Below are 26,187 nucleotides of genomic sequence, written 5' to 3'. Positions count from 1 at the left end.
TTGAAATTTGAAATACAACGTTTAAATTACAGCAATATTTCTTAATCAAATTACAGCAATATTTCGTAAATTATAGCAATATTTCTTAATCAAATTACAGCAATATTTCTTATTCAAATTACAGCAATTTTTCTTAAAATCACAGATTTCTTGATTTCCGACAATTCTAACAGCGTGAAAATACAAACTACGAAACGATCCCATGAAATAGCGAAGTGGAAAAATATAGTGATAATAACACAGTTTGAAATCCATATAATAATTCTAACAATTTTGTGAAATACCAAACAACTTTTTACTTAATTATACTGATAACAGATCTGCCAGATATTTTATCCGGCATATAGGCAAGTAACTTCAAAATGATCCAAATGTTTTATGTTGTAAAGATCATCGGATGCAATAATTACATTACATGAACAACTTTAGAAGCATTTATATCTTCTAACTGGTCGGAGTTAAATATTATAACTAGTTCTCTCTCACCAATCTTTCTAGGGGTCAACTCGACGCTCGTTACAAGCGTTTGCTTAGGTTTGACATTTCTGAAAAAAAGAACCATTAAATGAATTGACACCTGATTATCCGACTAATAGAGAGAGAAATGGGGTTTAAAGTCCACTCGACACAAACTAGGTCATTTCGGGACTAACATATGGTTTAATTTTATATCCATAATTTGCTTGCGCGTAGGGGTCTTTAGCAGTGGGAGGAAACCGGAGGACCCGGAGAAAACCCTCGAGGTTGGACAGGCGATCCTATTCCTTGTCACGTACAACCGGGGATTCGAAACCACGCCAGTTGACTCAATGACAGGCTTTATTATACAGCGCGCATGTGCTAACCATTCAGCCAGCCAACCCCCCGGGACTAATAATAAGAAATACAAAACAAACAAGAACATGAACATCCTGAATATCACAAAATCTAAGTCAAAATTATTTCCATGAAAAAAAAACCAATATTAATTCTCGAAAATGTTTTCTAATTATAAAAACCATCACTATTATTTTAAGATGATGCGTGTAAAAAATCTTATAAACAAGGTTTACGAGATATGCTCCGGAACCAATACCGAGAATCGAAACGACAAGACAGAGTCCATTTTAATCTCCATTGGGATAAAAAAAAAGTAACATGGAACCAACTATATAACCGCAGTGACCTTTATTATTGTTTTCTAGGTAGATTCGACTTCTGAAATCCAAGTATTACTCAGCTATTCGTGGAGGTTATGCTTAATCTTTCTTGAACACGGAATTCATCTTCTGATGTCTTTGAGAAGTTTACATAGTAATAATGATTTTCAATAGTGAACGAATACATCGAAACGTACCTTTGTGGGTGTTTTTGCCTCTTTTGTAAACCAGGACCCTCAACTTCTAAATAACAATTAGTTAAACTTTGGTCTAGAGGATTAGTAAACGATACTTCTACGTCGAATGATTTCTTCTGATATATAATGGATGGAACCTAGAGTGAAAAAGATAGCTACAAACACTGGTGTGTTGCTTTATAAATAGACTATTGCTAATCTGGGGAACCCCGTTGATTTATGTCAAAATAAAGTCTAAACTTGAACGATCTGATGTGCCATCTCGTTTAGTGGTTTAACCAGCTCGATACACAAATAAATCTTGTTTCTAAATATTAAACATTAGTTTGCTGACATTTCTATCGAGGACAGGCGTCCATAATAGAGAGGTTCAGATGCACTCCGGGATCGAGAACGATGTGATTCCCTTTTTGCATGCTACGTCATCAGTTCTCGAGATCCCCCGCTGCCAACGGCGGCTGACGAACTCGCTCGTGAATTTGTCTTGGTGGCTTAAGCAATCTTTTAATATAATTATATCGAAACACACCCCTGTCAAATATACCAGCCTTTGTTAGGCACTGTTTGACTGGTTGAATAAATTCAAAATGATGAACAAATCGACACTTTCAAACCGTGCACATGTTGCTCTATTTAACTGAACTGACCATCGCGTTTTGTCTAGAATGGGGATTTTGCTGAACCGTGAAGTGCGTCACGTCTTCCGAGAACGCTTTGTTGTTTTATCTGTTAACGTCACTAGCATCTTTCCGACTTTATAGCATATATATATATGCAACACAACAGATTATTTAAAATCATTTATTATTTTAAAAACAGCTTAATCGCCTATCGTTGGGTTAAATTTGACTACTGATATATTAATAACACCTCTGTAAGCAAAATGTCTACATTTGCCCATGCTTGTTACCAAGAAACTTTACTTAAACATAGGTAGACAGAGCACATTCTGTTCCCCATTGTAACGTCATCAATAGTAGGAGTCCAAACAGAGTTACCTTGATGGTTAAAGATGGCTTTGATAGCTTAAGAATTTTCTGCAGAGTCAATACTTGATTAGTTTCTTGAACCCTGGCTATAGCCGTCAGTTTTATCATACACATGTCCTTTAATTTAGATCTATAATCTTCAACTTGAACTTCTATTACTTGTTCCATACCTGGAAAATATATAACGTGTCACTTGACATTAAAGTGGAATTCTGATCGTCCGTAAAATTCACTTGAAACAAATATGTAAGACAGAACTATATTTTCCAGCTCCATCGGGTAAAAGTTGTGCCAATATCTAGTGTGTTGTATAATTTAATCAATTTGAATTTCAGTACTCACATTTTCCTCCTTGTACGGAATCTTGAAATTGTAGTTTTTTAACTTTATCGCCTTCTACACCAGTATAAAACATGGTCTTAATTGCTAGTCGGCCCCCTACGGTTCTATTTTCGCTACTTTTATTTTTCACTTGGAGAACAACATCGAAGTCCTGACCAACCGACACACCATCTTTTACTACTAGCTCACACTCAACATCCTAGAGAGACAAACAGAGTTAAAAGTCAGCTGATTACGAGACTAACACTTAAAAATAGGGACTAGGGTTTAACGTCTCTTGAACGTAATACGTTGGTCGTCTTGAGACTAATAAATCATAATCGTCAATTATATGGTTACGTGTCCAGGGAGGGGGGGGGGGGTATTCTGCCCGGACAGCGCCGTTTCCTATTATTTTTGTTCTATTTCCAACTGCTAAAGCTCCGCATATTTCCGTTTACACTAGGCCCTATTGATTACACGGCATCATCTTTGTTACATTGTATTGCTGTCAAACATAATATGGTTTGTATTCGCGAACATCAAGGCCATGATATTACATAACCTTCGAATTCTGTTTAATCTCCAATATAACTATCTATATACCATTTTAAGACCTCACAAACACTGCATTTATTCTAAATGACACTGGTAACAGACCTGATGAAATCAAAATCCCAAACAGATTCAAATTGAAACAGGTGCGGGTTGGGTAGCTCTGGGTCCCCGGACAAAATGGTTTCAATCGACCCTACCCACGGTGAAGAATACGTGAATTGACTAGACAATGGAACTAGTGTGAAACACCTTTTCTGCACTCCACTCATGGGTCATTTTTCTCCTTGGAATTGTATTTAAATTTTAAAGAAACTAATTATCAATTTTATTTTCAAATCCGCAGCCCCTGAATTGAAATTTTCCATTTTATTTACCCCTCCCCCCCCCCCCCCAAAAAAAAAATTGTATCAGGTATAAGGTATAAGGCCACAAACTGTAGAGCCCTTCTGCAAATAAAAGTAAAAGGTGGTCCCCATTACAATTGGATTGAAGATCAGTTGTGGTTAAAGGTTTATTTTAGGACTGTACTTGCTGGGGCTGTGCCGGGGGCTGTTTCGGATTTTGTGACAGGCTATATTAGAACACTTACTTTTGGTCCTACGTCATACATGCTTTCATACTGTTGGTCTCTTTGGTTTAACCTTCTATCGTCCCGTTTTCCAAGGGCGTTAAGTAAAGCTGCTCTTTCTTCTGGTGAATCTATATTCGTACGTCAATAACAAATATTATTATTTTTATTAATAAAAGAAGACTTTCTGTGTGATTCGATGATACATTTGGACTAAAATAATATTCATACTAATATATCTATCAAAAGTTTGCTTCAGACCCATCTAAAAACATTTGAATTGAACTGCTACGACATCAGCATTTATCAGTCTTTTATATCCAGTGAGTTATGAATTAATTGAGGGTGAATCCTTTTCCTGCTTGTGTTTGTCGTTAGTCGCTGTCTATTTACCATCAATATTGAAGTCGAAGTCAATGCCTTGGTTATCCTCTGCAGTTTAATCTCGATGTTCTCACAACCGTTAGATATTAGACTATCACATAAGCAGCCTTCCTGACGTTATTCTAGGAGACAGACTGACTTTTAGGGGTACCTTTACATTTTTGGGGTGCTTTTCAGGGAATACAGTATTTTTTGAGTAATACTGGGTGTCTGTCCTTTCCATATACACAAACTGCAATAGTTTTATTGGAAATAAATACTTTCGTGGGACTATTTCTTAAAAGGGACGATATTAATTACTGCCCATAATTGTTTTGCAAAACCATAGAATAGGGTCAAGATATCAAAATTGTAATTCTAAAATAAACATTTATATTTGCAGTGACTCACATATTGTGCCCAACTGACTCCCACTGTTAAAGACCCTGACACACAAACGATTTATTTAAATGAAAGCTGTCAAAATATTTAGTTTGTGTTGAGTGAACAAGACATATAACAACGACGATCTCAAATAATCTACGATTATTCGTAGGCGTTCACCAGCCATGGTCTTAGGCCAAGGAGGAAGTGCAGAAAGACAAATGTTTTATGTGGAGAATGCCATCGGACCGTACTATACTCACAGATTTTGTCATCGGCGATTACCCCCTCACTTTATAATCCTCATTTCTGTCCCTCGTATAAATCTGAAACATTGACGATCTGGTCTATGTTTTTTACAATATCTTTGATATCCACCGAGCTTAATATATTTTGAACTACAATGTCTAATGTCAGGTCTGTGTCACGTGATGACATTAGATTAATTGACCATTTGGTGTAATGTACCTGGACCAAAGAGATGGGTGTCAGATATATGTCAACCTGTGATGTTAATTAGACGGAAGATTCCTGCAACATATCGACTATCATAATCTTCATCTGTGAAAACATTTTTGATAGATATGATATTTAATCACCTTGGTGAATACCTATGAATTTAGGGTGAACAGATAACAGAGGTAAGACTTTGGTTACGTTGGAATATGTGGGGGATAGTTACCATTTACTTGTATGCTACTTCCAGTTTGTGTTTATCAAGATTTCCATGGTGAACCTCATACAATGCTTTTGGGCACGTCGTTACTGTGTTTGTCTTCGACCCAGCGAAAATTAGGGGAACTATTGAGTCGATCGAAGAGATGAGTCAACAGGGATGGTGATCTGTTGTATAAGACTACCACTGACATACATAAGGCAAAAGAGATCCACGTAATTTTACCCTGTCAACATCGGGTATCATTCTACTTTACCTTCCTGATATTTATAATGGCCATACGTTATTTCTTCTCTTTCGTCACCTACCGCAGATTTGGTACTTATTTCAAGGCCAACACTGAAATAAAAATAATAATGGGGTATATTACACTGCTACGCTGATACTGGATATCTTTGAACCCATGCCTTTTAGTCATGGGTAAATTTCTGCCATTCGTCATCAGTACTGTAAACTAATAGTTTATTAAATGGGTGATTACTTTCTATCATTTATAGCATGTTTTCATGATACAAGAATGGCTGCGCATTCACTTTCAGTGCAAATGACCCCGAATATCTCGAAAACGCCTCAACGGTGGACTGGTTACGGCATCGTATTCTACGCAAAATTTTACTATAGAAAAGTTGGGTCTGGGTTTTGTGGCTATTTGATGGACACCCACGCGCACTGTGCCTCCGGTCTATAATGTTTTGTATGTATTATACAGTGGTCATTAAAAAACCCCATGTGTGTAACTAGTTAGTGTAACAAGGTGACTAATTCTAATATATAATTTTAATTCTAATAATTATATTATTAGAGTGGTACAATTAATTATATGGAAAACAAGTTACGTGGATGTAACTAACTTGTTTGTCTGTTCGGGATTGGCACCAGACTAGGGCTGCGCAGGGGCTGAATTGGACTATACTACTTCTGAATCAGAGCTCTATCTGTTTCATATATTTGTGTCATGTTTTCCTATTCATTATCTTTTCTTAGCAGAGATAAACTATAATTATTCTACACACAGTATTAAGTTCCAACCGAGAGTTGAAGTTACTGTGAACCATGAAATGAGGGCCAGAGTATACAATTTGCATCACGTTCAAAATCACCAAACAATTGATAAAATGTTTTAAATAAGAGTAGTCCGTAATGCCAATCTCCTGGAAACACTGCATGCCATAGCATAATATTATATTATCATGGTTTGTTGAATTAGGACGTTGAAGTGACTAATTAGCAAATCCCTACCAGTTGTTTATGGTCTTTGTTCTAACAAAGGAACCATCACGTGGGTACCAATGTACAATATCAGCATTGACTTCAGCAAATACAAAATCTACATCGTACAATAGACCCAATTCGCCTTTTCTAACAGCGACAACAGAAGCTGGGCCACAACAGTATCCTTCATCTAAAAATAATATGTAAAGTATATTAAAACTATATAATTTAATTCACTGATAGCATCTAACTGAATTGAAAGGTTTATCGTTTATAGAAAGCTGATATGGACAAAGAATGGGCCGCAATTGATCACCTCCCTTTGATTAGTATTCACATGTCTTAGAATATCCGAGAAGTAGAATCAGCGCTATAATTTTACACAATAATTCTTCCTCCATAGCAAACGTTTAAGATTCTGGTACTTTCTAATATTTTGTAGATTTGATTTCTCATCTTTGTTTCTTTTCTTTTTGTTAAATTACATACCACCACTGATCTCCTGTGGTGTGGCATCCACAACCTGCCAGCCTCCATAACCTGGTGGTAAATCGGGTCTAGCCATCCAAACTTCATTCCATACATGAAAATTCCTAGAAAAGTATTAACATATCGATCATTTATAACTGTAAAGAGCCCAACATGTCAACATCATCTGATAAATATATTAAGGGGTGAGGCTACCCGAAAAATGCTTTCTGAAATTCTAAAGCTAGTGAATTAAAGATGGCACAAGTAGTTAGGAAATGTAATAAACAAGGGAAAACTAACATTAAAAAAAAGACAAAAAGTTGTTGCCAGGGTAACACATGTTTTTGGAAAAAGTATGAAAAACGTAGGTACACCATATCTCTGATAATAATAAAGATAAATGTCTCATTTTCGGACTGCTTATTCCTAAATGATAACCCTAAAACCAGACAGAGCGTTTTTCTCTATAATTTTTATAGTTTCTTGGAAAATGATGTTTAAAACATTTGTCTCACAACAATATTTTGCCTTTGGAGAAATATTTTGATAACTTTTGAAATATTAATGATAATTCAAACTGCTTTCTGTCTGATTCTGTGGTAGATATTAGTTTATATACCCTGCAAATTTGGCGAAGATATCTTAATTAGTTACAGAGATATAGCGTACCTACGTTTTTCATAATTTTTTCCCCAAAAATGGGTTACCCTGGCAACAACTTTTTTTTAATGTTAATTTCCCTTCTTTATTACATTTTCGAACTATTTGTACTATTTTCAATTCAACAGCTTTAACATTTCAGAAGAAAAATGTTCGGATAGCCTCCCCACTTAAAGGGGTCTACGTCAGGTCAAAGGAATACCTTATATAGACTCATATAGGCTCTGCTACGATTCTAGACACCAAAAATCAACACAAATGGTCATGCAAAAGGGGAGAACGGAAAAAGGATGTATTATATATAGATGAACTACATTTGTCTAGGGGATTACGTGGCTAAGTGGGTAAGGCGCTGGGTCGCTAGCCTTGAGGTCGGGTGTTCGATCCCTGCATTGGCCGAGAAAGTTCATCGGGATTTTCCGACGTGGTTCCCCCTTGTCAGTGATGCAGGACGGAGGGCCTGACAAGGACAGCTGTCTAGTCCTTCGGATGAGACGAAAAACCGAGGTCCCGTGTATACATTGGAATTCACGTAAAAGATCCCTTGGCAGTTGGAATTCGATATAAGAGTAGACGATAGTGCCGCTGCCCGGGCACAATTTCCCTCATAGCACACTGTATGGCGTATGCCCGTCTTCATTATCCCAGGTTAGGAGCAGAACAGTAGGACGTTAAACCCCATTTCATTTCATTTTCATTAGTCTATATGAAATCAAGGGAAATAACTGTTAATATTAGTCGTCTATCACAGAGCTTCAAGTTAATGGTTGAGAGTTGAAATAAATTACATATAGCGTATATAATGGATTTAATTACCAGACAGAATCCGAGTTGGTCTTTTCATCGACTTCGCCGTATGAATTAAAATGGATGTCGATGCAAACACTGCCATCTGTATCGTGAGCAGAACTAAAGTTGGTGACACTTCTGGCGGGAATGCCGAGAGCGCGACATACTGAAAGGTATTCAAGCATGACTTACAGAATATTAAAAACACTATCCATATTATAGGCTCTGAAAGTTGTTACTCTCGACTAAGGCTCACCTGAAATCAAATTGCCAGAGGCCCAGGGTTTTTTTTATTACGTATAAGCAGGTTGAATGTAAAGTCAATCACTTGTAAGACATTCTGAGCACAGAGACACAAAACAACAGGTATAATTTCCGCATGAAAGTATAAGTTGTTGCTAAGACACCAGAAAAGACCCAATATTGGGATTATACATATATAGCAGATATAATTATAGTTTTGTAAGATATTTGTTAAAACGGTTAATTGAAGTGGCGTGTATCTCCTGATGTTTTTGTTTCAAAACGATTCTACTTGTGATCATCCAGGCAGTGGGCCAGTTATATTTCAAAACAGATTCAATGTAAAGTTACCTGTTGTTAAGACACCAGAGAAGACCCAGCATTGTCCAAATTTAACAGGTTGTTTCTTGGTGTAAAATTCTTGTAGTATAGGTGCACTGCCAGTCCAGGTTAAAGGTGGTTTGCCACCTTTGTAATCTCCAGACCAGTTACCCTCTAATACCCCTCCTTCATCAGGCGCATTTACCTGTAATAATGGACAAACGAGATTCGTCTAAAGGCGTTACGTTGGTGCCACTATTACTTCTTCAGTCCAGATACGCCATTTCGTATTAGTTAGTTACTCATATTTCGATCAATCATTTAATTTACGTTGGGATCAGCTCCCTTAAACATACATTATGCAAGAGCTAAATCTATCTATTGCAGGTCTTTCTTTAGGCCTGAAATGTTACCTAAATTATTAATTTGACATTAATTAACCTATCCAGACCATAATCAACTCCAGATGACATCGCTAGCCTACGATCTTTAGTGGATTATGAGCTGATTTACTGAATAACTTTCCTTTACGATTTCACGATTAAGTGGACAATCGATCGAGACTATGCTGTTTATCGTACTGACTTTAGTAATGATGATCGAGGCTAGGCGGAAATTTCAATCGCTTAATTCTCGGTTCATAGTGGATCAATTTGAATGAAATTTCCAGCAAATTGCCTTTACATTATCTAGTTTTTAACTATTATAGTGAGAATTGCCAACTCGTTATCGAGAGATTAGATAAAGAGCTCGCAGTTCTCACTATAAGATTTAAAAACTAGATTATTTAAAGGCAATTTGCTATAAATGTCTGTTAAACTGATCCACTATGAACCGAGAACTAAGCGATTGAAATTTCGACCTAGCCTCAATCATCATTACTAACGTCAGTACAAACAAATAAAAAAAATAGTCTTGATTATCCATTTCATGATTTAATCATGAATGAAAGTTGAGCAGCAAATCGGAGCATAATCCAATACATTTCGCAGGCTAGCGTTGACATCGAGAGTTGATTATTTTCTAGATAGGTTAATTAACGTCTAATTAATAATTTAGATAACATTTCAGGCCTAAAGAAAGACCTGCAATAGACAGATTTAGCTCTTGTATGTTTAATATATTATTATCTAACTGAACTGAAGTACAAATATGCATGCATGAAATCGAGAACACCGATTAAATTATGAGGAACAAGTGGCTTTAATTTATACATTAAAGTTCCGTTTCCGACACGCGAATCCATCTGCTTAACAAAATGTAATTTGTACATGTAAGCCTCACTGATTTGCGGTGTGTAAGGCACTATCCAGGAGGTTCCTGCTTGATCCTGGTGTTGGTCAATATATCTCCTTGGGATTTTCTAGCTTGGTTTCCGCTTGTCATTGGTGCAGAACGGAGGGTCTGCCAAGGTGAAGTGGTTAGTTCAGATGGAAAGATAACGTGAGTTCCCCTATGTATGTGTAATTGACGGCACTTTAAAGATCCCCCTGGCAGTTGAAAATCATACAGCCTATGACAGGGCAGATCACTCATAGAACAATGCATACCGTGTGTCCATCTTTACTGACATTATCCCGGTTAGTTCATAAAGGTATAACGTTACTCCCCACCCCCGCCCCGCCCCCATTTGATTTCATTACAATTTATATATAACCCACGCCAATACAAAAACACCAACAGAGATTTGACATAATCTTACCAATGCAGTTAACTGTCTGATTATCTTGATTGAGTTTCCACGTGCCGGCCATTTTAATTGTGATCTATTTAACAGATACATGGCACAGTCCAATACTTGCTCTTCAAACTAAAATTATATTAAATATGTGGAACTGGATGAAAGTAGTTAAATAACCTAGAAACATTATTGTAGGTATCCTTATTTACACTAACCTGGGAGGGGGGGGGGTCAGAGATACCAATCTAAAATACAGGTCCATGTTAAATAGAAATTCTCTAATCTCTTATATAATAAAATTCAGTTGCTATCTTTGCCGAGAAGTTAAGTTATTGCGTTTCGAGCAGTCGTTCAATTATATTGCACTGAGCCAATTCGGAATATATACGCCGATAGTATTATTATCAACATTTGACAATATTTCAAGTATTTCCAAAATCCTGTCAATAAAAGTACAATTATTGGATTGCACACAATCAACCAATCAGACTGCTATAAGTCAATTAAATATTCACAGTGGCGAACGAAGTCGAGTCGGTGTGAAAATAAAGGTATATTCTTAAAAATCCATTTACTACAAGTAACATTACTGTTTTTCAAAGAACCAGCGGATCAGCCTGCAGAAAGCTAATAATAGGCTTATGCGGGGATGGCGTTGATGTTCGGACTTAGTCAGGTGACTGTAATAATGAATGCATAGTCCACGTTGTATCAAAGCCAATCAACTATAAGTAAAATCAAGGCAGACAAGCAAACAGTGAGGCTGATGTCCTTCGCCACAATTCCAAAATAAATAGATGACACATATTAATTAATTGCACTTTTATCTTGTTGAAAGATATCGAGCTGTCATACTGATTATCTATACTTAGTCTAAGCGGAAAAATGTTTACGGCCGAACTCAGTCGAGGTTTTGAAGTACCTGGTAGTGGAAGTATACACTAGGTTACATCACTCTCCATCAGTCTGAATCAAAGTAATCTTGTCCCAAATCATCGACCAATGAAATTGCTTAGCCCTGCTTAGCTTTAGGGGAATATGTTAATCATTGAACTCAATCTAGACATTCTACATCAAGTTTAAATATTCTACCTCAATTACATAGCCTAAGCAGAAAATTCTCATCTTCGAACTTAGTCAAGATATTGATATAATGAATCTACACTCTGAGATTAACCACTCTAATCCAATTAGAACCAAAGTTTTATGTTCTAAAGTTTCAACCAATCAAATTGCTTATCTCTCCTTCGCCTTGGTGGAAAATATGCGAGACGGACGAACCCATTTTTAATGGCCCCTTACTTTCTTCGAAAGGCAAGGGACAAAGAAATAGTCAGCAGTAGGCCGATAGCATTTAGGTTTGAACATAGTCGAGTGGTGGTGATAATGGGACTATATTAAGCGTCCTCGCTAACCGAATGGCTCTATTTTCAACTTACTTGTCCAAAGTTCCACGGTCTAGATTCGATATCTTCCTCCGTGCCAGCATAAATTTTCCCAGTATCTTTTAATACATATTCCTGTAACCCATCTTCTTTATAGACCATGTCATCTGTCAAAAAAATGATGACTCGAATCAAGGGTAAACCTATTGAAATTTTTTTACTGGGACAGGGAGTCTTGTGCATTCACGAATAGTACATAAATAAATATATATTTGATCAATGGAATATTTGGCATTTGTAATTGTCGTTGGTTATCGAAACAAACTTAACTAAATGTTATTGTAGCTTTTCTGCAAGTTCTCTATGCATACCCTTACACCAGGGGTGAAACAGAATATAAAAAGGTTATCTATAAGTACCTTAACACCAAGGGTTAAACATTATATAAAGGGGTTATCTATACGTACCCTTACACCAGGGGTTAAACAGAATACAAAGATTATCTACACGTATCTTAACACCAAGGGTTAACCATAGTATAAATGAGTTATCTATACGAATCATTACACCAGGGCTTAAACAGAATAAAAACGGGTTATCTATACGTCCCGTTGCACCAGGGGTTAAACGGGATATTAGTCTCGGTCACCCAGAACCTTCTAGTCTTCAACGTACGGAGGGTCTGGGACAGCTGCCAATATTTGACCAGGTTTTTTTTATGTGATTGATTATCCAGTATCTTTGGCCAAGTCAAGTACGAGTTGCGCCCCTTCCCGCAATAAATCCCATAATTCTTGCATTAGTATAAACAAACACGACTCGTGACGACGAATTAGGATTAATTTTTTAAAAAAAACCATAGATATGGCAAATGAAAGGAGAGAACCTTTACAATATTTTTTTTTAGGGGTGTTGGATATTGGACTGGCAATGCAATCAAATGGATTTTCTGAAATGCCTTTCTTAAATTAATTTCATGGGTGTCAACATCTTGTTTTCGGACTAGTTACCTCCCTTATACTTTGTTTATATAATGTAAAAGACCCAACAATCTAGCCAATGACCTATTATTCTCAAATGTTGACAAAGCTAATGCTGTATTCGTTACCGCTTGGAAATATCATGTTTCCCACTAGGAAATAGTAAATACCATACTTGTCGTGTTCGGGTACACAGGTGGTGAAAATCAACATGGCCCGCTGTCATTATCCATTCAAGGATTATTAATATCCCTATAATCACTATTTGTGAAATTTAAATCGCTAAAAGGAAATGAAATGAAATGAAATGGAGTTTAACGTCCTACTGTTCTGCTCCTAACCTGAACTAATGAAGACGGGCATACGCCATACAGTGTGCTATGAGGGAAATTTTGCCCGGACGGGGGGGGGGGGGGGGGTTGGATGGCTGAATGGTTAGCGTGCGCGCGCTGTATCATAAAGTCTGTCATTGTGTCGACTGGCGTGGTTTCGAATCCCCGGTTGTACGTGACAAGGAGTTGGGTCGCCTGTTCAACCTCGTGGGTTTTCTCCGGGTCCTCCGGTTTCCTCCAACTGCTAAAGACCCCTATGCGCAAGCGAATTATTGAAATAAAATTAAACCATATGTTAGTCCCGAAATGACCTAGTTGTGTTGAGTGGACGTTAAACCCCATTTCTCTCTCTCTCTTGCCCGGACAGCGACACTACGGCCTACTCTTCTATCGAATTCCAACTGCCAAGGGATCTTTTACGAGCACGCCAATGTGTACACGGGACCTCGGTTTTTCGTCCCATCCGAACGACTAGACAGCTTTCCTTGTCAGCCCCTCCGTCCTGTCGCTAAAAGGAATATCAGTCCAAAGAAGGCTCAGTTCTGTACAGTATTTACAAAGATATGATGAATTGAAAATTTGTCATCGTTCGGCAAACGATAAAAACAACACAGTGTAACCCTTAAATATTGGTCAATCTTTTGATGGATCTCTTTTAAATCCAATTAAATTCAAGCTAGAAAATATCTACATATTCCGTTGATGGTCTATTTTGGTTTAGTTTTCTTAATTAAATGTTAAATACTCAATCTAAGAACAATTTATCGTACATTAAACCGTGAAAAATTAGATAAAGTATATTGTCGATTTGCGGTACGATCAATTAGCTTAGCATATGCCTACTGGTAATATCTAATTAATTGTTACGGTATGTAGACATTTTAAATTCAAAGAATCGTAGAGCGTTAATCCCGAAAACACATAGTTTGTGCCGATTGGGCGTTAAACCACAGTTACTGAAACATTTTTGTTGATATAGTCCGTACGGTCCTAAAACCTGAACTGTCGTAGATCTACGGTACAATAACAAGTTAGTACAAAATGGAAAGCCGGGTATTTTTCTCGTTTTCTTTTTAATGTGTTTCTTGTCATTGTTCAAAAAATGTATCGCAATATGTAAAATTCTATAAATCACGCATTCAGATCGATATGCACATCCACAACAAACATATAACTACAAAAATAGTAATTTACCGTTCAAAACGGTCAACTTTGTAACTTTGGCTGCCATCTTGTTACGTCATATGTCGTGGACTCGATATAATTTTAGCTACCCCAGTTCTCCAGTAGAAATCACGACTTTCGAGCCAGTTTTTGTTGTTACGAACGCTATTTACCAATTCGTTAGTCGTATTTTCCATAAAACCGAGGAGTAACGAATACAGCAGAATATTTTTCTGGGTGATAGAGACTAACGGAATATAAACAGGTTCTCTATACGTACCCTTACACCAAGGGTTAAACAGAATATTAAAAGGTAACTATACGCACCTTTGCACCAGGGGTTAAACAAAATATAAACAGGTTCTCTATGACTATATCTATAAATAGTTGTCTTCCGGTCGGCTTTTTTCAGAACATCTACTTTCAATTTCCATTTAGCTATGTAACAGTTTGGTGGAGTGAAGATGGTCAGATAAAGTAAGTTTCCCTCCGGTTTTGTTATTTTTGCTCCCCATTCTTTTGGTAGGTCAACATCTGACAGAACAATCTCAACTTCAGTCCCTTTACTTGGTAACGGCTCGTCACCTGGAAACAGATCACAGAAATAAAGAATTAGATTTAATCTTAACCTTAACTTATAGTTTTGTATGAAACAACAAGATTGTTATACTATACAGAGATGAAGAATTAGATTTAGTCTTAACCTTAACTTATAGTTTTGTATGAAACAACATGATTGTTATACTATACAGAAATGAAGAATTGGATTTAGTCTTAACCTTAACTTTAATAACTTATAGTTTTGTATGAAACAACATGATTGTTATACTATACAGAGATGAAGAATTAGATTTATTCCTAACCTTAATTTATAGTTTTGTATGAAACAACATGATTGCTATACTATACAGAGATGAAGAATTAGATTTATTCCTTACCTTAACTTATAGTTTTGTATGAAACAACATGATTGTTATACTATACAGAATAATCGGCGTCGCCCATGACGATGCATTTGAAAAATGTTTTTATCATACAAAATAATTGCAATACTTTGGGCGCTACTAACAAAGGCAACACCCTTGTCGATGGGACCTCTTTTGTCCATAATTTTGTCAGTTTTTAATGAAAATATTTAAATTTTGGATATGATTGTAGAATGTGTACATCTATAACATATATTTCCTTGTCGGTCACTTTTTGAAATACTTTGGGTGCTATTGACAAAGAAAAGGCTCTTGTTGGTCCTTATCACGTCTTGTCGGTGATAAGTAGGGCCGAAATATATACTAAACAAAAAACGTTAGTACGATTTAAAAATCAGAGAGACACTTTAATCAAGTCATTCTAGAAAATGACTTACCAAATGGATCAAACAATTTTTTGTGAACAGTATGTTGACACATTATAGTGATTAATTCATAACAATTCCAAGACATTACGAGAAGGTTTAGAGCCTGTACACAGTCTATACATCAGCATCTGGTGTGTCCACCGCGAGTGTTAATAACAGCAGCGCAGCGTCTGTACATGAAGTGGACCAGACGATTGATGAACGCCATTGGCACCTGGAACCATAAATTTCATCCCAAAGTTGTTCAATCTGGTTTGTGTCCGGACTAAGGGCTGGCCAGTGCATAACGTTGACACCGTTCTGCTATAGAAAGTCCCGAGTAACTCTGGTGGTGTGGGCACGTGCGTTGTCATGCTGGAAAACGTTGTTTCGATGACGTGCGAAATGTGGTATGATGTGGGGTCAGAGGGCTTGATCGATGTAGCGCACTGCTGTGATGCCGCCTCCTCTTCCTGAACCAAGATTTTGGAACACCACGGGACCCACTCTCTGGTTCAGGTCGATTCCACCCCAAACCATTATGCTTGGACCTCCCCACGAGTCTCGTTCCATGACACATTGGTCAGAATACTGTTGGCCACGTCGACGTCATATTCTGGTCCCGCCCTCTGCAGTTGATACGCAATACCGATAATTATCTGTGAACAGAACAGTTCTCCATTGCCTGTGTCGCCAGTTCTGGTGTTGTTAGGCATACTGCAGACGTTCACGTCGATGGCGAAGGGTGAGGATCGGTCCGCGGTAAGGTCTACGGCAATGGATGTTCTCTCTGGTGAGACGTCGGCGCATTGTATCGGTACTGATGGGTCTTCCGTGTGTTCCCACTGTCTGATGTTGGTGGCCCGAAAACGTTGCTGAAGCCTGTAGATGATCCGAACATTGACCTGGAAGTGATTGGTCATAGCTTGGGCAGTGTGGCCAGCTTCGTGTGTTCCAGGCGCCTGGTTCCTCTGAGCTGTCGTGAGTCGTGGCATGCTGCTGACGCTGTATTGTGAATGATTCAATCAGGTATGTGGGTGCATTTTATAGGGCTGGTCTAGGTGAACAGCACGTGCAGCGTGAGTTACATGAAAATCATGGATAACACATTACCATCTCAGAAGTCAGGTTGCGTTTTTGAGAACATTTCCTGGGTTCAAATCTGTGTTTAGGAAGGAGCCTTATTGCTCAGGTAAAGTTGGAGATGTGGTCACAAATATACAATAAAAACATTTGGCAAGTTTTATGCAATGCGTCCATTCAGAGTAACATACCAACCTGACGTTTCTTTTGCTGCTTAGTAATAGTATGAAAGCATTCTTTTTTATAAATGCAACAATGTAATATATGTCGAGATAAAGAAATCACTCGTGGGCTTATTACATAACTTATGATAACAAAAACTAACCTGCTTGAAAGACAAGACGAAGATCATCTGTACTTTTATCATAAGGTCTGTTAAATGTTACAGTGATGTTAAAAGGTTGACCACGTCGTACAACCAGCTGGGGATTGGGTGTTTCATCTGATTGAGTTATATCAAACTCACTGGTATGATGATGGCGGCAGTTTTCAACTATATTAAACCCCACACTAGTTACTTTTAGCGTCAAGATCTCGTTATCTGTAAGTATATTAACAAATTTACATTTACATTACTTGTCGTAAAGCTCAAAATCAATATTGTATACCCACAGTCTTCAACATTACAAACACAATTTATTGGTCTGAATCTAACCGTGCAAATATCAGGGGCGATCCATGAATTTTTGTAGGAGGGGGTTTGCGAGCTTTCTGAGACAATGTATCTTTATGTATAATTATATTTTGTTGGTGGGGGGGGGGGCATTCCTGAGAAATACATGGTCTCTATCGTCATTTTGGTGTATATCTGGGATAACCAGAGGTCACTTTGACAAAACACAGAAACTAAGAAACTAGAAAACTAGAATAAAAAAAAAATAAAAAAATAAAATAAATAAATAAATACATGTACCAAATACGCTACGTTTTACTTTTACTGATATGCAATAAAATCAGTTCTGTACAATTTTAATAGGAAACTTTAAGGAAAGAAAATAGAAAAACCAAAACCGACCGTAACTGTGTCAAACACCAAAATATCCCAAAAATTCAGATTGTGTACAGATGAAGGCAAACAAAACGGAATGTACCAAACGTGCTAATGAAGACGGATATAATATTATGCCATGAGGGAAAATCTGCTAGGACAGCGACGTTGCCCTAAAATAATCTCCATCGAATTCAAAAGTGTTGTTTCACAATTTTACGCCCCCCCCCCTCGCCCCCTGGGCCCGCCCCTGAATATTTACTACACAATGATGAAGCAGCCCAAAATTTTAGTGCATAAGTGAAATGCCAGACCGTACCCTGACGCAGAGTTAACTAAACAGGAGCGAGTGACTGGCATGTCATTTAATGTGGACATCTCACCTATTTAGACGAAAATTACTGATTAGAAATTACAATAAAAATGTAAAACATAGATGTAAATTAGTTTATATACATTCATACTACATTAATGTGTGCATTTTGACCCATTTTAGGTTTCAAAAGTATAGAGATTTAGCTTCTTTAATTAACCACCAATACGTCCTTACAAACTCTTAAATTAATGTTAGCAATTCCTTACGAGAGCATATTCCTGATACTTGCGCTTTTGAGGGAGTGTGTCTATTCTTCCAGTTCAATCAAATCTATCCCCAAGTACAGCAACATGACAGCCCTTCTTTTAATCAGGGGCCTTCCCTAAAACTTTGGACAGTGATTTAAGGTATTAAAAACGGTGAAAGTGTTGTTCGTCTAAAAACAATATTGTTTACATTATATGTGTTGATAGCCTTGTTTGTTACACAATTAGTTTTTCTACAATATTCTGCTCTGCACTGGTTAATTGGGCATAATAAAATCGTTATGTAAACATATTTGGTCCAATTTGGAGCTCTGTTTGGTATTGTTACGCAGTTAGCTATTGGTTGTTAATCGGACTGTGGACCAGTCATAATTTAGAACAAGCATTTGCTTTCTTTACAGCAGTGAGTAGTAGGATTAGCTCTAATCAAACGCAACACTGCGAGGAGTATGTACGAGAGCAAGTGTCGTGAAGAATATGACCTAGTTTTAAAAACTTCCATAAAGAGCCATTGTCCCGTGCCACGATTACATTTTTCAGTGTAAAAATGGTAATTATAGAGATAACTCAACTTCCGGTCACTCAATGAATATCCCCAAGTGAAGAAGTGGACACTTCGTCATAAACCCTCAAACTGTCTCGTTATAAATGCTCCACCGTGCTAATGAAGACGGGCATAATATGCCATGCAGTAAGCCATAGGGGAGATTTTGCCAGACATTCCATCTGTCGAGGGTTCTTTTCCGTGTACACCGGACTCTTATTGTCGTCCCATCTGAACGTCTAGACGTCCTGTATACTACTATGCTACTTTCAGTTTTTGTACTCAAGGTTTCCACAGTGAACCTCATACATGCTTTTGAGTAATAACTTGCCAAATGTTGCTCCAACGGTGGTAGAAAGCGTTCAGCCCAACGAAAATTTGGGTAAAAATTAGAGCAAGTCAAAGGGAAGAGAAATAATATTTGGGTCAATCGGCAAATTAAAGGTGTTCTGAGGCCAAATGTTTTGATAGTTGAATTTAGTTTACTATGGATACATACGGCATGTAAAATATACAAGCATGACAAATTAGACATTATTATTTCAAGTTAGTCGTAAACGTAAGAATGTGTCTGAAACGGTCAAGTACCAGAAAAAAATAGTGATATTTTACACGCAAAACGTAAATTGAAAGAAAACAGAATATTTTACAATCCTGGGATACTGTGAGTTTTAGCTTCATACCGTGGCTAATATAATTGTTTTATAATATACTAGCAGGATACCCGGCTTCGCTCGGGGGTCATAACTCCGAAACCGGAAGTGGTAGACTAACGCCACCTGGCCTATTTTACTCCCCGGTCCGAGCTACCCCTATACCCCAAATTTCAGACTCGGGGCAGACCTAGTGTAGCCGCCAACCACGAACAGACCGGCTTCGCTCAGGGGTCATAACTCCGAAACCGGAAGTGGTAGACTAGCGCCACCTGGCCTATGTTACTCCCCGGTCCGAGCTACCCCTATACCCCAAATTTCAGACTCGGGGCAGACCTAGTGTAGCCGCCAACCCCGAACAGACCGGCTTCGCTCGGGGGTCATAACTCCGAAACCGGAAGTGGTAGACTAACGCCACCTGGCCTGTGTTACTCCCTGGCCCGAGCCACCCCTATACCCCAAATTTCAGACCCGGGGCAGATGTAGCCGCCAACCCCGAACAGACAGACTTCGCTCGGGGGTCATATCTCCGAAACAGGAAGTGGTAGACTAACGCCACCTGGCCTATGTTACTCCCCGGTCCGAGCTACCCCTATACTCCAAATTCCAGACACAGGGCAGACCTAGTGTAGCCGCCAACCCCGAACAGACCGGCTTCGCTCGGGGGTCATAACTCCGAAACCGAAAGTGGTAGACTAACGCCACCTGGCCTATGTTACTCCCCGGTTCGAGCTACCCCTATACCTCAAATTTCAGACTCGGGGCAGACCTAGTGTAGCCGCCAACCCCGAACAGACAGACAGACAGAAAGACAGACAGACAAACGACAGTCACAAATATATATATAGATGGGGGTTACGTGTGCTATGTATCATACGGTTTTTCATTGGGTCAACTGGCGTGGTTACGATTCCCCGGACAAGGATCGCCCGGCTAACCTCGTTGTTTTTCTCCGGGTCCTCGGGTTCCCTCAAACTGCTAAAGTGAAGGTTACGCCCCCTCCCCCACACACACACCTCGCTTTGTGTTGATATTAAAGTATGCATTTAATTGTGCATTTACCAAGGGTCTTTATCATTTCATGATTAGCATTTGAATATAGAAAATTCGAATCAAAGTTTTGTAAAGAACTCGATTCATTTACATATTTTGGGAAAGAAAAGTATGTATTCATATTCAACTGGGGTTTCTTTAAATGTGTCTTTTCTAAGCCAGATGACTAAGAAGATTAACATTATATAACATGTAGTGAATAGCTATTTCAGCCAGGAAATATGTTAACATTGTGCTTTCACTATTTATAGTATTTCAATACAGACTTACTGAAAAGAATAAAATAAAATGAAATAAAATGGAATTTAACACTCTACACCGAAAAGAATAATTCTAGTATAAGGAAACATGGGTGCAAAATTAATACCTGTACATGATCCGTATTTGTTATCTTCTAGTTGAAGAACAGTTTTAGACATTATGTAAGATTTAGATAAAGAGATAGCCATTCTTGCTATAATAATTCGAAAATAGATAATGTAAAATGAATAATTTGAAAATTTCATTCAAATTACTCAATTGCGAGCGAAGATATTAGACTTTGAAGGTTTGACAAGACGTGTGCAATAATTTCAACCAACGTACTGGTTGTTCGAAGCTAAGTCTCGCTCCTCCATTTGTAGCTTAAATCAAAATATCGCTGAACTGTTCTAATCTATTGAATATCGGAGAAATCCGATGCCACCGAGAGTTGATTATGGCCTAGATAAGTTAATTAATGTCTAATTAATAATTTAGAAAACATTTCAGGCCTAAAGAAAGACCTGCAATAGGCAGATTTAGCTCTTGCATAATGTATGTGTAGGACAGGCTTTGAAAAGTGACAGTGGTAAAACCCCGCCAATGTTTCAAAATACGCGATTGGATGAACGTTATATTTAATTAAACAAATCATTAGGAACATTCTGCACACATAGATCATTTACTTCATACTCCGAGAATAATTTTCCGGCGTGGTTTCCCCTTGTCAGTGATGCAGGATTGAGGGCCTGACAAGGACAGCTGTCTAGTCGTTCGGATGGGACGAAAAATTGAGGTCCCGTGTACACATTGGCGTGCACGTAAAAGATCCATTGGAAGTTGGAATTCGATATAAGAGTAGGCCGTAGCGCCCGTCTTCATTAGCCCGTCTTCATTAGCCTAGGTTAGGAGCAGAACAGTAGGACGTTAAATCCCATTTCATTTCATTTCGAGAATAAACCCAAGGTAAAGACGTATTATGAACTGTCATTCCATTAATAGTCATTTGAAAACTGTTTAGGGTTGTCCTGTCGGAGGATTAGTAAAATAAATTGATGAACCAGGGCCGTAACTAGCTCAGAGCACCGAGGGGGGTGGGAAGTGTTCTCAGGGATGCTGTAAAATTGACGGACAATGTATATCTATTGTTTATATGGTCGACAATTTGTTCACAGGACAGTGGGGGGGGGGGCGAAACTTTTGAACACCTACCCCCTTTAGTTACGGGCCTGTGATGAACCATATCCGCATTGGTCTGAATCGGTCAGATGACTGATTATGTATATAAAACATCGACAGATGACTAGTGCCTACATACCTATTATTTCTAGAATAGCATCTGCCGCTACTCGTTTTAGCATTTATGTTTTATGTTATGAATACAAATAATGTATTTTTTTTTATTCAACCATAGCCAACCCAGGGCATGGATTCGTACATTTGCGAACATGTAAATTCAATAGCGTTTTGTTTCATATAACGTGCACATAAATCATACGTGTGACAGCACGTGTTAAGGCAGTCATCTATGACAGAGATATTATACGAGACTCGTAATTCTCTGTGAAACAGATTGCCGCGATGGCTCAGTCAGTAAGACGTTGCCTCACTAACCAATAGAACAGGGATTCGAGAAAGTTCCTTGGGATTTTCCAGGGTGGAGTCCCCTTGTCAGTGGTGCACTGGCGTACACGTAAAAAAAACCTTGATTGTTGGAATTTGAAATAAGGGTAGGCCGTAGTCGCGCTGTCCGGGCAATTTTTTCTCATAGCACGCCCGTCTTCATTAGGCCATAATCGCAGCAGAATAGTATGACGTTAAAATCTATTTCATTCATGAAATCCGGGATTAATTTATCTGTAAAATAAGCTGTCTACTTACTGCTGTTATTAGCAGAGGACTCGGCGTCGTCTATCTCACCGAACGGTGTATTAACTCTGCGAAAAGCTCCAAATGGATCGTCGTCATACGATGGTGGACATCCATAGTGAACAAAACAGCTGTCATCATCGTCATCACTGTCTTGGTCTCTAGCCCTGGATGAGCAGTTCCATAACCCAAGAGGATAACCCGTGCGGAAAGCACGGGCAATATGATTAAATCTACCGTGACCCTGGTGAAAGGCTAAGGATCTGGGAGGCCTTGGCATGCTGAATTATTAACAGCAGATTCTACAAATAATAAATACACTGATAATTTTATATGGCGTCATTCATGCCACTAGAGTATTCTTAAAGACGTAAAAGAAATTGCTCTGTAATCTTATAGCCACTGAAAATCTTTTAGGGGACTTTGAATCTCTTGCAAACTACAATATTGTGCTGGTTGAATCGCAAAAGAAAGGTTCAATTCGGTTCAGCATTTACCAAGACACTAAAGAATTGAAAATTCGCTGTTCGATACAAAAGAGGGTGTTGAAAACGGCCGTGAACCAAAGCGGTCACACTCCACGACTGTTTCCTCTATAACCCTTTTATGCTAACCAGCGCCACCCACTGGACCATGTTTTAATCCGATTGAATACAGTCGATATATATTTTACTGAATTAAATGTTAAGATGCATTATTAGGGTGACCCACCATAAATAAATATCTCCATATATCTAGACAATTTCGCCACAATATTTATATATATGCCAAGCCTCAAATCAGTTTCACACAATTATAGTCACTAAATAAACGATCATGTTGTACTTAATAAGCTATGACCATTAATCATCTATAAATAATAGACTGAAAACTGGTTCCATGTGTCGTCCATAACATCCAGACACTTTTGAGTAAAAGATAGGTTACGTGCCCTTGTTTTGAAATTAGAGTCGCTTAACCAGTCTATCGACCATTCTAAGGCTGATTGACAGGTCGGGATAATCAAGACTACTTTTTTACGAAACATAACAGAAAGCTATAACAAGAAATTGAATTAAGAAATGAGCACGTTAGCTAGCTCAACAATTGTTTTAAGAAGCTTGTAAAAGTAAAATGAAACTACTGCTAGTATCATGTTCCTGTCTAACCCGAGTGTTTCAGAGATAGTATTTGTACTAAACCAAAAGATGCCGCTCTCAACGGTACAGTTAATGATAAAGCGATTTAAAAAATGAAACGAACGTAATTTCTAAATCTGCTGTAATAACCAAGAAGCTTAATTTTACTGCTATTCAAAATCGTCAACAATAAATTTTTTACGGCTGTAATAGTTGATAGATTTGTAGAGAATTGCACGTGCCATGGCTATTTATAGTATCATACTGTCAGAAAGTTGGCCTCGACACGGCGAATGTGAACGCTTCAGTGGTAGTCTCGAACTATCAGCGGTTGACTGTATTTCTGTAGGTGCATGGGCCACCCTAGCATTATGTAAGAGCTAATTCTGCCTATTGCAGATAAATTGTTATTAAGTCATTTATACACATGTCAAAAGCCCATAAGTAACACTCTGTGCCATCGGATGTCTTTAATTGAATGGATTAGAGAGAGAGAGAGAGAGAGAGAGAGAGAGAGAGAGAGAGGGGGCGTCCACTCGGGACTAACATATGGTTCAATTTTATTTCAATAATTCGCTTGCACGTAGGGGTATTTAGCAGTGGGAGGAAACCGGAGGACCCGAAACCATGCCACTTGACTTAATGACAGACCTTATGATGCAGCGCGCACGCGCTAGCCACTCCCACCCCCACACAAAGCAAAATGGGTTAGAACACCTTTGCCATTTAATAATCTAACGATAATATAGTTTATTCCTGAAAAACTCGGCTTGACCATGTAGTGTTACACAGAACTTCCTTTTTAAAATCATGGTGGGATATGACCATTTTGAAACATGAGTGATTGACTGATACGTCAGCAAGATATTCTAGCAAGAGACGGGTTAGATAATGGGTAGATAATGATTACCTAATGCAGATTAGGTTAAAAAAAACAATCTTACCTGCCTGAAATGTGGGTTATTTATTTTATCTCTCCAAGTAAACAACTCCGAATTGCTATTACGAGATCGAAGATCACGATGTTACCAACGTATTCCTATGTCATTCTCGTTCATTCAACAAATATAACTCGACCTAGAAAAATGTTTATTGTAACTGTAAGGCGGATGTTTATTAGGGCAAGGGGGTTGGGAGGCCGAACGGTCTAGCGCCTGTCATTGAGTCAAGTGACGTGGTTTCGACCCCAGTTTGTACGTGACAAGTAGTAGGTCCGCCTGTCCAACCTCGTGCTAAAGCAAATTGTTGAAATAAATATTAACCATGTGTTGGTGCCGAAATAACCTGGTTTGTGGAAGTTACTCCCTCCCCTTTCCCCTTTCTCCCCCACCCCTTCATGGGTGTGAATGAAAAAGGCGAGGGTTGCATGCTAGGTGTCATCTTCTCCTTTGATGTTTCGGTGCCATACTGCCAGCTTTTTTTAGGATTTATGTTGGCTTGGAACATGCTTAGTGTTAGAAGTTTTAAATCGCCCTAGATGAGTGGATCACAGAACTCCTTCGGGGTTTCTATTTATTAACTTGTACGTTAATTAGAAAGCAGTCCAATGTCAACAGTAATAGACATAGAATGGGGTTTAACGTCCGGGTTTCTTCACCAACCGGGTTAATTAAACATAATAGTGTGTCCTGTTTATTATTTTGTACCTCAATGGAGCTAAGTCTTTAAATCAATATTTTCCATAATATTCAAAATTAAAAACACGAATTAGAATTCAATATTGATTAATGTCAAACAATATTGATATTGTTATCTTGCCGCGAAACTATAGGATCCTAATATTTAAGACACAATTAACATTGTATAATCAATACACGAGTCGTGTACCCTATGGTTTCGGGTGTGATTTTGTAATGAACAAATAAAAACATAATAAAAAAATGGAATGTGGAAGTAATTAGTAAAGGCGGATTCACAAACCATAAAATAATAATTTTAAAAAAGTGTAGAATATACTAAGCATGCGTAAACGACTGCCGTTCAATTTCACCGAACATAATTGATTAGAAATTATAATATTTTATTTTTCAAAAATTGAATTTAAATTACTTTACATACATTCATATTACATTAATATGAGCTTTTAGAACCATTTTTTGTCTATTTCAAGGTTCCAAAAATAAAGCCATACACCCTTTAATACATTGATCAGCGTTGTATTATAGTGGTTATGTTAGGGATAAAGAAAAAAGGTCGTTGAGCTACGCTGTAGTCTTTAGCTAAGCATTAGTCCTATGCATGTGTGATATCACGTAGTCACCGTTTATTTTGTTTAGTTTGATATGCAAATG

The 26,187-nt window shown here is 38.0% G+C and overlaps 1 protein-coding gene across 2 annotated transcripts; it reads right to left on the bottom strand.

Annotated features, from left to right (window-relative positions):
• Positions 1 to 24,980, bottom strand: LOC126815478 (hemocyte protein-glutamine gamma-glutamyltransferase). Of its 2 annotated transcripts, none has more exons than XM_050541142.1 (16): positions 24,841 to 24,980; positions 22,791 to 23,080; positions 17,175 to 17,390; positions 14,761 to 15,018; positions 12,012 to 12,124; positions 10,594 to 10,701; positions 8,922 to 9,096; positions 8,355 to 8,493; positions 6,897 to 7,000; positions 6,435 to 6,597; positions 5,452 to 5,534; positions 3,794 to 3,903; positions 2,668 to 2,866; positions 2,335 to 2,495; positions 1,337 to 1,473; positions 1 to 545 (listed from the first exon to the last, which is right to left on the bottom strand). In XM_050541142.1, the coding sequence occupies exons 2-16, from the start codon at positions 23,056 to 23,058 to the stop codon at positions 407 to 409; spliced, it is 2,373 nt and encodes a 790-aa protein (XP_050397099.1). In that variant the 5' UTR covers positions 23,059 to 23,080; positions 24,841 to 24,980; the 3' UTR covers positions 1 to 406. The 2 variants fall into 2 exon arrangements, with proteins under 2 accessions (XP_050397099.1, XP_050397098.1); XM_050541141.1 differs by having other exon boundaries at positions 24,845 to 24,957.
• Between the last annotated feature and the right edge of the window lie 1,207 nt (positions 24,981 to 26,187).

The sequence above is a fragment of the Patella vulgata genome, chromosome 3 (genome assembly GCF_932274485.2).
Source record: "Patella vulgata chromosome 3, xgPatVulg1.2, whole genome shotgun sequence".
Lineage (NCBI taxonomy): Eukaryota > Metazoa > Mollusca > Gastropoda > Patellidae > Patella > Patella vulgata.
The sequence above is the reverse complement of the archived record's forward strand: the minus strand, read 5'-3'. Positions and strand labels throughout refer to the sequence as shown.

Excerpts from the sequence above, each read along its gene's own strand:
- LOC126815478 (XM_050541142.1), bottom strand. The coding sequence starts at position 23,058 with ATGCCAAGGCCTCCCAGATCCTTAGCCTTTCACCAGGGTCACGGTAGA. Across the intron at positions 9,097-10,593 it reads TCAGACAGTTAACTGCATTG|GTAAATGCGCCTGATGAAGG; the intron begins GTAAGATTATGT and ends CCATTATTACAG. Across the intron at positions 5,535-6,434 it reads ACAAAGACCATAAACAACTG|TGTTGGCCTTGAAATAAGTA; the intron begins GTAGGGATTTGC and ends TTTTTATTTCAG.